General features: G+C 46.2%; 1 protein-coding gene across 1 annotated transcript; it reads right to left on the minus strand.

Moving 5' to 3' along the window:
- Positions 1-6,061: 6,061 nt before the first annotated feature.
- On the minus strand, positions 6,062-10,278 carry LOC147430253 (aldehyde oxidase GLOX-like). Its single transcript, XM_086494744.1, has 2 exons — positions 9,085-10,278; positions 6,062-7,459 (listed from the first exon to the last, which is right to left on the minus strand). The coding sequence occupies exons 1-2, from the start codon at positions 9,820-9,822 to the stop codon at positions 6,566-6,568; spliced, it is 1,632 nt and encodes a 543-aa protein (XP_086350870.1). The 5' UTR covers positions 9,823-10,278; the 3' UTR covers positions 6,062-6,565.
- Positions 10,279-11,165: the final 887 nt, after the last annotated feature.

Genomic DNA, 11,165 nt, shown 5'->3' on the forward strand with positions numbered 1-11,165 from the left:
TAGAGATCCTAGAATGACCAGTAATTTCTAGAAGGGTCTCTTTGAGAATTTAGGAACAAGGCTAAACTTCTCTTCGGCCTATCATCCACAAACTGATGGCCAAAGTGAAATAGCTAACCTAACCATTCTCGATCTACTAAAAGCCTATGTAACGGAAGTAGATCAAAGATCCCAATGGGAGAAGTACTTACCCTTAGTGGAGTATGCTTACAATAACACTGTACATACTTCCACGGGAAAAGCACCTTTCGAGGTAATTGAGGGAAGACCAAAAAGTCCCTTGCTACTTAAGGTACATGGGAAGATCTTCGCTGCAGATGAGTATAGCCGAGACCTACAAGAATCTTTCCGAAAGATTAAGGATGCTATCTCTATCTCACAGCAAAGGCAAAAGGCTGCTACTGACAAGCACAGAAGAGCCCAAGCCTTTAAAGAAAACGATTGGGTCTTGTTAAAGTTTCCCAAGGCTCGATTAAGGCACACGACGGGCAAGAATCCTACGGGCCACCAAAAGTACTATGCTAAACTAGCAAAAAGGTACTATGGTCCCTTCCAGATTCTTAGGCCAATCAATGACATGGCCTATCAACTTAAGTTGCCCAATCATTGGCTCATACACAATGCTTTTCATGTGAGCCTATTAAAGCCTTATAAAGGAGAGCCACCTCAAGAACCAACTATTGAAGACCCACCTGAGATAGAGGACCAAGAGGAGGTGCTGCAGCCCGAGTACTATGCTAAACTAGCAAAAAGGTACTATGGTCCCTTCCAGATTCTTAGGCCAATCAATGACATGGCCTATCAACTTAAGTTGCCCAATCATTGGCTCATACACAATGCTTTTCATGTGAGCCTATTAAAGCCTTATAAAGGAGAGCCACCTCAAGAACCAACTATTGAAGACCCACCTGAGATAGAGGACCAAGAGGAGGTGCTGCAGCCCGAGTCCATTCTCCGACATGAAGACAAGGTATTAAGAGGCGGTAAGACTATCCGATGATATCTTATTAAATTTAAGAATTATCCTTTTGAAGATGCTAGATGGATGCAAGGCATACAATTAAAGGATAACCTAAACCTTGTCAATGCTTACAATGCTTCCCAAGAGTAAGCAAATGTACAAAATGTTAAAAATGAACAAAATTTTTGTCTTATAAGACTCTCTTTTTCTTTATTTGTGCACAAAAATGAAGTAGTATGCATGCTTAGATCAAGTTTGCAGAGACGACGTCTCCCAAACACCAAGTAGAGCTTGTCACTCTACTATGGAAGACTGATAGGACTAATGTGCAGACATGCCTGCGGCAGCCTCAGGCTCTCAAGCGCCAAATGGACTAGTCATCCATTGTGGAATGATGTCGTAGGGTAACATAGGGATCCTCTACCCGCTAAGAAAAGGACTCATGAACATGCTTTATCTTCTCTACACCATAGTCGAGGACGACTATGATTTCAAGAGAGAGGTAATGTCATAATAATCAATATCTAATTCTCCTAAATTATTTTCTCATATTAAACTGATCATTTAATGTGGGGAAGTGCCAAGGGAGAAAAAGCTAGAATATTGGTTAAGCTAGCAAACCGGCCACAGTAGGGATCCAAAGGAGGGAAAATAGGGATCCAAAGGGGGGGCCATCTGCAAAAGAGCCATGTGCAACAATGGGCTAAAAAGACCCTAAGGTTTAGCCCATTAAGACTTCCAAAATGCTAAGGTTCCAAAATTCAAAGGTTGTGTCCAAAGGTCAACCCTAGGGAAAATTGGATGCTTTGTGTGTGCCCTAAAAGTCTTTGCACATCCCTACATGGGAGGGGGCGAGCCCCAAAGGTAGGGGATGAGAGAGAAATCCACACACACACACACACAGGCTCCCTTTACACAAAGGGAATGAGGGACACATGTCAGCTCCCTAGCCCAGATGCCCACAAGGTGTGCCCAATTCCTATTGGAAGACCCTTGAAGTGGACCAATGAGAATTAAGCTAGAGTAAATTTAGTTTAATTAATTTAAAAAATATTTAATAAAAGAAACCAACGAGAATTAAGTCTCCTAGAAGACTATTGGGCAGTCTCCCAAGGGGTCCAATGAGCATTCAGGAGCCCAATGGCTTGCCTGATTCCTATTGGCCAAGAGGCAAAGGGGTCCAATGAGAGTTTAGTTTAATTATTTAATTACCTAAAGCTCTCACAAAAGGGGAAAGGGGGACACATGTCAGAAGGCTATCACTTATGCTGCTTAACACCCATTGGCTTGACTTGGGGAGGGCCAATGAGGCAAAAGCCAGACCAAATTAGCAACAAGGGCTCGCCCAAGAGAGAGAGAGAGGGGGCTGATTTTTGCTTGGCATTATCACACACACACTCACACAAGACCATGTGTGAAGAAAGAATACTCTATCTCCTCCCAAGCTTTAATGGAGAGCTCATCACCTACTCCAAGCTTGTGAGATAGAAGCCTACATCAACACTCTCTTGGCATGTGGATGCAAATCCAACCAAGAGCCAAGCTTCAATGCATGCTCATCTTCTCTACCAAGCTAATTACTAAGCTAAGCTATGCTAATATGAGTGATTATGTGAGGAGATGTACATCTTTCTCGTAAGATACTCCTTCTTCCTCTCAATCTATTCTCATACCCTGCTAGCTCTCACCATCTTCGAAGGTGTGTGAGGTCTTGGGTCTGAGAACGGGGATAATTCAAGTTGTGTTTGATTAAGTGGTTTGCTTAGTGAGGAGATTATGTGAGGAGATGTACATCTTTCTCGTAAGATACTCCTTCTTCCTCTCAATCTATTCTCATACCCTGCTAGCTCTCACCATCTTCGAAGGTGTGTGAGGTCTTGGGTCTGAGAACGGGGATAATTCAAGTTGTGTTTGATTAAGTGTTTTGCTTAGTGCATGAAGTTTCCATCTTCATTGCACTAGCTAGTCTTGAAGGAACACAAAGAATTGTATTGTACAATGTCTCTCTTGATGGGAGAAACCATAATACAAAGCCTTTTGGAGGGGGGACCGGCTCCATGAAAATCCGGTCCTCAACTGTTGTCAATAGCTTAATTGCTCTCTCTTTTGAAAGTATTGTCGATGCTATCTAACTAGGTGTTATGCTTTTTTGTTGCTCTCTCCACCCAAGCACTCTTGTAATTCTCATTAGGAATCTCTTCTAATGAAATGCCCACTATGTTCATGATAATTTCCGCTACACATAAGTTATTAGGCCATTCAATGTTACAAAACCTGTCCTGCACCTGTACTGTCTCTCACTGTCCTGTCACTGTCCTGTAAGCATAGACTGTGACAATGCCTCAACGGCAGTAAAGCAAAGATGCAATCCCAACTGTCTAACTCACAGTCAATACATCCTAGCTGCCTATCTAAGGGTGCTCGAGGGATCGCTCCAAGACCTGTATCACCGAAAGGATCTCAACATTCGAGAATCCCCCAGCTCAATAAAACCTCACTCGACCCTCAACAAAGGCTGCAGTAAATCTGACAGTACATAGACTTCCCACAAAGTGATACATCCACAAATTTTCCACTATATGTTGTAACCGCTGCGGCGGTTGTTTGCTGCATGACTCACAACCAGCAAACCCTCAACAAACATACATCATCTCTGACAATACATCCCATGTGGAAGTACCTGCAATGTCAGGATGAAATCTGGAATATCAAGCAGCAAACACAAGCTACCTGATGAACTAGTGGATGTCGCCTACAGTCTGTGTGTAGATGCGCCCGTGTCGTATGTGACACGCCTCTAAGAACTGTGAGCCGTCCTTCGATGTGTAGACAGCCACAAATCAACACTCTGGGAGTGTCGATATCCTCAGCACCTGCAGTCGTAGGCCGAAAACCCCAAATTTGCAGAGTCGGATCTGCACCCGCCGAGACCACGTAGTCGAAAATGGCCTGTGTAGACCTTTGTCGAAGCCGAACGGTGGCCGAGATGACCTCAGAATGAAATTCTGAGAACACCAATCCCTTCGGGCTCTCCCACAGGATTTGGGGCCGTGTCTTCGCTGTCAAATTTCACTCCAATCTAAGCTGGTGACTCTAGCCTCTTGTAGTGCTGCCCCGAGCCTCGATCTGAGCTCTGATACCAGTTGAAGGAGTACGAGCGGAAGTGCGACGCGAGAGAGAGTGCGAGAAGAAGAGCACGACGATATGGTGAACTCGCTCTACTGTAATGTGTAGAGCATAGTGAGTTCTTATTAGGTTTTTACAAAAGAATATGTGTACATACCTGGCGGCCCGCCCACTTACCTGGGCGACCACATTGGGCTTTATACCCCAACAGTGACGACGTCACAACTCACAAGTAGCTAACCATGGGTTGCAGGTAACACTGCCCCGCACTGACTAATTCCCATCCTACCTCCTGCACCTATAACCTTTAAACCACAAAATGATCAACATAGTGCCGCTCCGAAGCATCCCAAGTCCTCAAAAACACTATCGTTGGCACTGACTGTAGACCACTATGAGCCACCACCTGCAAACTGCATTGTAGATAAGCAACAACTCAATGCTCACAAGTTGGGCTCTTGCCTCAAGCCTATCATCACCATTTTGTTTTTTGCCAGAGAATTTTGCGATGGCGAGTTACATCATGAACTGAGAGAAAGCTTAGAACCACGGCTCAATAATTTCTTTTCCAAAAACTTGGTTTAAGTCTCATATACAGTGGATTGTTGAACTCTTTTAAGGTAGATTTCAAATTTTGATGTTGGAATTACACTAAACCTAGGTAACTTTTGAGCACTACTCAAAAAGAAAAAAAGTTTTGGGGGAGAGAGAGAGAGAGAGAGAGAGAGAGAGAGAGAGAGAGAGAGAACTTTTCTTGAATTGCTTTTATGAAATTTGTAAAAAGCAAGGGGCTTGAGTGTAAGAGGGTGGCCATGCCTCCGTTTTTACTAGTACTATATATGCAAGGGAAGGGATGCCACATAGAGAGAGAGAGAGAGAGAGAGAGAGAGAGAGAGAGAGGTGCCTCCAAACTCGTAGATAATTTGTGACCCAAATTCTTCCTAACCTAGCAAGCTTAGGTTGGGTTCAGACTGAACTGACAAAAGAAACAAGCCTTCCTAAATGTGCCGCCGCCTAGTGTGAACAGTGTGGAGGAGGAAAAGTGAAAAAGTGAAGGGGGTTGAGAGAGGCCATCAACTCTTTTGAAGAGGGGGGGGGGGGGGGGGGGCGGTAGGGGGGGGTCGTTGGAAGAAAAATGGAGGGTCCGGCGGAAGAGTGCCTCAACTCAAGCCAATCAAATTTTTCCATGGAGGATCGACGCCCCTTTGCATTTTTCTTCTGCCGCCTAGTCTGAACCCACCCTGAGAGAGAGAGAGAGAGAGAGAGAGAGAGAGAGAGAGAGAGAGAGAGAGAGAGACGAGGGCATATTGTCTTCACCTCTTTAATTAAACCAATCATTTTATTGTAGTGCGAAAAATGTTAATTAGATGTTTGGGATTGTCAATAGAAATGTGCTGCATGATCTGCATTGCAAGCTTATTATATGTGTGTGACCCAAATCTGTTCATGAAATTTGTAAAAAGCAAGGGGCTTGAGGGTAAGAGGGTGGCCATGCCGCCGTTTTTACTAGTACTATATATGCAAGGGAAGGGATGCCACATGTATAGAGAGAGAGAGAGAGAGAGAGAGAGAGAGAGAGAGAGAGAGACGCCTCCAAACTCGTAGATAATTTGTGACCCAAATTCTTCCTAACGTAGCAAGCTTAGGCTGGGTTCTAGGCTGGGTTCAGACTGAACCGGCGGAAGAAACAAGCCTTCCTAAAAATGTGCCGCCGCCTAGTGTGAAGAGTGTGGAGGAGGAAAAGTGAAAAAGTGAAGGGGGCTAAGAGAGGCCATCAACTCTTCGGAGGGGAGGGGAGGGGGGGAAGAAAAATGGAGGGCCCAACGGAAGGGTGCCTCAACTCAAGCCAATCAAATTTTGCCATGGACGATCAACGCCCCTTTGCATTTTTCTTCCGCTGCCTAGTCTGAACCCACCCTTACTAGAGAGAGAGAGAGAGAGAGAGAGAGAGAGAGAGAGAGAGAGCGCTCTTGCTGCACGAGGGCATATTGTCTTCACCTCTTAATTAAGCCATCATTTTATTGTAGTGCGAAAATTGTTAATTAGGTGTTTGGGGTTGTGAATAGGAATGTGCTGCTTGATCTGCATTGCAAGCTTATTATATGTGTGTGACCCATGAATAGATTTGGTAAGGCTCAAAGAATATAAGGGGATTGATGTACATACAGAAAATTAGGTATCCAGAGGGAGGGGTGTGTGTGTGTGTGTGAGAGAGAGAGAGAGAGTATTTGTATGCAGCAAGACTAGAGAGTATTTGTACGGATCAAGAGAAGGTATCTGCAAGTGAGTGCACAATGTGTGTGTGTTGGGTGGTAGCATACTAGTGAAGTGGATGGGGAGTGATATAGATGTGTAATGCAATATAGAAAGGGCTTCACAAAGAGCTTTGCTGGATTGTGTCTCCCTGCATGGACGTGCATACACACCTATAAGAGGGCAGCTAGCTCGTACAGCAGAAATTTCACGCGCCTGCACCTTCTATGCGAATCGCACCCAAAGTCCACCACTGGGAATGCCCGCATTCAAAACAAACAGAAGATAGTAGCCTGAGGGAGCAGCAATGGCATTCGGCGGAGCAGTAACACGGGCATAGAAGTGCGCTCCCAGCGTTTGTAGCGGAGATGCCGCAAGGACAAGCTGGCGCTGGCTCATGGAGTATGTGTGTGTGGTGAAGGGAGGATAATAAGCCCTGAATTCTACATTTCTTGGGGTGGATTTAACTGCAAACTCTACTGTGAAGATAGACCCATATTCTATCTCCCTCTTTGACAAGTATGTCACCACTGGCCTCACCCCATCATTTGCATAATCCAAGTAGTAGGGATGATATGCCTCTATCCTCAGCTCTGTTGCAAAATTGACCCCTGCAAAGTTATACCGCACATTCGGATTGCTTCCGGCGACAAGGATGCGTCCATCTGGTAGCACATTTGCTGTCGAGTGGTAAAGGCGTGCAATTTTCGTTCCCGCAAGCTCTTGGAACCGGGAGCCGCTCTTTGCCTGTGGCTTGTAAAGCACAGGGTTGTAGTTTGGATTTGCAACATTTCCCCAGCCAGCAACCCCCGTGCGTCCGCCGTTGATGATCAAAACTTCACCGGTAGGTAGGATGAGCATATCACCCATCACTCTGGGTGAGGGCATTGTCTCCATCTCCCAAGAGGGATTGGGGTCGGTTATGACCATACGCCCACAGCTTTGCAATGCAGTCATTTGCTTGCTTGCATATTGAAATGAGCCATCAGGCGCTCCACCACAGATTAGAACCTCCACCCTCTTAAAATTGTTGGAGCTTGACAAGGGTAGCATCACCGACGAGCCTGAAGAGGGGTAGTTTCGTCCTCCGCCGGGAAGATCCGGGAACGTCTTGAGCACCTATGAGCAGCACTAAACAAGTTAAACCTGACAGAAATCAACTTTCAGCCATTCAGAGTTGAAATCCTTATAATGAATCTATATGCATTGTAATTTGCAGACTTTTAAGTTCACCAAAACATTCTAGACGCAAAGGAGTTCTTCATTCATTCAGGTTGCTCTGTGTCGTCACCTCATTGTCACTCGACTTATCCTGAGGCCGGAAGCGCCATGTGGGGACCGAATCACAGCAGACAATTTCTGGTGGGGAATGTGCAAAATTTCATGTACATAGATATAGACCATGTAATACTGATAGGCATAGTGCTGACCACTGATGGGAGTAGTTGTCAAGATGCAAACCTCTAGTAGGCAAGCTTTCGCGCCCTTTAAAGGTAAAATCATTCTCTACTTTTCCCTTGCTGGACCCCTTACAGCTGGTAGCAGAACTTTACAAGCTTCTTTGGCAAGCAGCTTCTTTATTCTCACTCCACGAGCATGCTATATAGAGGTGTCCATCGTGAGGAGGTATGTCCGGCCGGTCAGTCGCTCGCTCGCATGTGCTCTTGTCATGAGCACAAGGGGTAGCCAGCGACTACTGGCCAAGAAAGTTCAAGGGCCACCCCTTCCAGCCAGCTCACAAGCTGCCGCTCCAATCAAAATGTTTGCATTTTGCTCCCGCCAGCCACGGGCTATTCCCTGCCTCACCTCCTAGCTCCTAGCATGAGCGCAACTGCTCCAGCCAGCCACCCAGCCGAATTGAGGTGTGCAGCTGTGTGTGCTGACATGGCAAGCCCTTCTCATGGTCGGAGCATGGCGGTGTATATAAGCCTTCTCTCTGCACCATTGAACCTCCGGCCGGCAATGTTGTTGTGATCAAGAGTACTGCTATCAGCAGTAGGCCATTTTCTCCAACCTCTTTACTGGCTGGGTGGCTAGCCATGCCCCTCAATATTGTGCTAGAGCTATCCCTGAGCGATGTGCTCAGGCTTGCTGGCTGCCCCTCCACAAGAAGATTTAGAAATTTTCTCATGTGGGAAAAGAGAGTCTTTTTCAGTGTTTTTCTTACGATGCATAACATCATGACCTTCTGCTCGAGAGTCACCGCATACCTAGCTAGGTACGATTGAGGGCAGGGGACCACCGGGCCCCCCCTCGAGACCAGTGGTCCCCTACCCCAATCCTACCTAGCTAGGTATGGGGTGTCTCCCTAGCAGAAGCTCATGATGTTGAGGTAAGTCACAATGTGGGAATGATAAAGCTATCTATGATCTATCTATCCTTCAAAGTTCACCAGGGCTGCTTCTGTCATGCTTTGGTGGATAGTGAACTAAAGCACTTGTTGTGAGGCAGATAGATAGTATGTCATCATCTGGCCATGTCACCTAAACGAGCATTTATAGTGTTCCACACTCATTGCTCTCTATCATATGAAGGTAGCTTTATAAAAATAGCCACTTTTTCAACATGCAAAAGAATCCCATGTCGCAAACCCACTCACTCACTTTACCTCATTCAATGCATATTTAACTACTAAAGGTGGAAAAATTAGATTCTTTATGTCAATTTTTGAATTATCCTAATATTTCTGCAGTCATGTTCATCCAGAAAAAATGATGAGAATGAATCAAGTGGATTAATTTTACCTGGTTAGTCTTGTAGTTCAGAAGAATGGACTTCTTATTGGCAAAGACAAACAGGTTCCCGTCCGACGAAAGATGCAGGAAAGGGTAGAGATTGTTCTCTATGCCAGGGACGTTCGTTTCCAGCAGGAAATTGAAAGGGATCGGTGCGCCCTTCGATGGTATAAACTCATAACTGAACGCTGCTCGCCCGCCAACCACAATCATGCTGTTGTCTGGCAAGATTTGATTGGATGCGTACCATCGGTTGGCACCCATTTGCGAGTAGGCCTCATTCCAGTCACAGCCCTTGCTGGTGCAGGGAGTGAAATGCCGGACCGCCCTGGCTCCATCATTGTATCCCCCTGTCGAGACAAGCGTTCCATCGGATAGCATCCCACCTGATGAGCACCATGTGTCCGTTTGAACCTCCATTGGGCGCACTGTGTTCTCTGCAATGTTGTATTCAATTGAGTGTGCCCAACAATCTACCTTGAGCGCAAGGTCATTTGGGTCGTTTCGACAGTTCCCATTGGGCAGGCGAAGCTGCGAAGGGCCATAGTCGGTGCGGTCGAACATTATGACTGTGTCTTTGTTTGTTAATTGCATGTGCATTGATGAAACTCCTGCATTGAGGATTAGCACATGCCAATTGCCAGGAGTCACGGCATTGGCAGAATGAATAACCAAAAGGCTGCACGAGGCAAGGAGAAGGCACGAGCAGATGAGGAAAGGAAGGCTGGCTATGGTAGAAGCGGCCATAATGTTGCCTAGGAATCTCAGAGGACAAAGGGCCGGCGCATGTGCGGGTTCGGAGTTTGGCAACCTTGTATGCTATGGCAGGGCCGCGGAAGGACTAGCACAGGACAGCAGGCATGGAAAGCTAAAAGGCTGCCTGCCACATTACCTAGGTTGGTGTGTACTGTGTCTGTGTGTGTGTGTGTGTGTGTGTGTGTGTGTGAGTGTGAGTGTGAGAGAGAGTCGCGGTATATGTGTTGCACAACAAGTGAGAGGAATGCAAGCGTATATAGCAAGTGTTTGTGTGTGTGTGTGTGTGTGCGCGCGCGCGAGTGCGTGAGAGAGAAAGAGAGAGAGAGTGAGCAAGTGTGTGGTTGTACGAGAGTGTGTGTGTTTGTTCTGGACACGTCTGCGGGCATGCAAATGACAAACAGCATGTGACAAAATGCCGGACGACGCTAGCAGCTTCCGGCGGGGAGAAAAAACAGCTTATGTAGACGTTGGAAGCCAATGGAAGATGGACTATTAGAGTGTAGGACGCAGGGAAAGAAACCACAGCTGGCTTCTTATTATTATAGACTGCTCCAGAGTCGTAGTCCATGCACATCGGACGGACATTATGCGCATGCAGGCAGCTGGGCGCGCCCGCACGAGAGAGAGAGAGAGAGAGAGAGAGAGAGAGAGAGAGAGACGACTCTACGTCAAAGCCTGACAAGGACACAAAAACGGACGTTGCCAGCAACGGCCAATTTCCTCATGACCACCATCCCCCTCCTCTCCAAAGCCAAAGCTGGGAGAGGGGGGAAGAGGAAGAAATTAGAATGTTAACGTGCACTGAACTCTAGAGAGAGAGAGAGAGAGAGAGAGAAGATCCGAAGTGTTAAATTGTTGACAATGTCGTGGCTTTCGTGTTAAGCTCTACAAGTCTAGCCTAGCCTCTAGGCCTACTACCTTTAACTTTTCACTCTCATACTTTCCCACTTCAGTGAGAACTTCCGGGATAGATCATTGGGATTGTTCCTGCCAAGTTAAGGATTGCCGGAGCCATGTGTTAATGCAACAATCCTATACTTGATGGACAGTTTTGGTCCCGAATAACGCTATATTATCTACTTAACATAATATGACGAAAGGGAGTCCCCTTTACACGTGGCGTAAGCTGAGGTTAGATTCCAAAATTAAGAGTGGCTCATGGACACGCGATAAAGAGGGAGAGAGAAAGAGAGAGAGGCCGCAGAAAGCAGCCGACCTTACTAGTCAGAAATTACTTACTTGGAATTTTCAGCTCTTACTTATATTTTGCATGGGGATGCCTTCTTTTCTTCTCCTCCTCTCTCTCTCTCTCTCTCTCTCTCTCTCTCTCTAAT

Source organism: Adiantum capillus-veneris, chromosome 22 (genome assembly GCF_014529385.1).
Source record: "Adiantum capillus-veneris isolate H3 chromosome 22, ASM1452938v2, whole genome shotgun sequence".
NCBI lineage: Eukaryota > Viridiplantae > Streptophyta > Polypodiopsida > Polypodiales > Pteridaceae > Adiantum > Adiantum capillus-veneris.

Bases quoted from the DNA above. Each gene is read 5' to 3' on its own strand.
- LOC147430253 (XM_086494744.1), bottom strand. From the start codon at position 9,822: ATGGCCGCTTCTACCATAGCCAGCCTTCCTTTCCTCATCTGCTCGTGC. The intron at 7,460-9,084 runs GTAAAATTAATC...TGCTGCTCATAG, and splicing joins TGAACTACAAGACTAACCAG to GTGCTCAAGACGTTCCCGGA.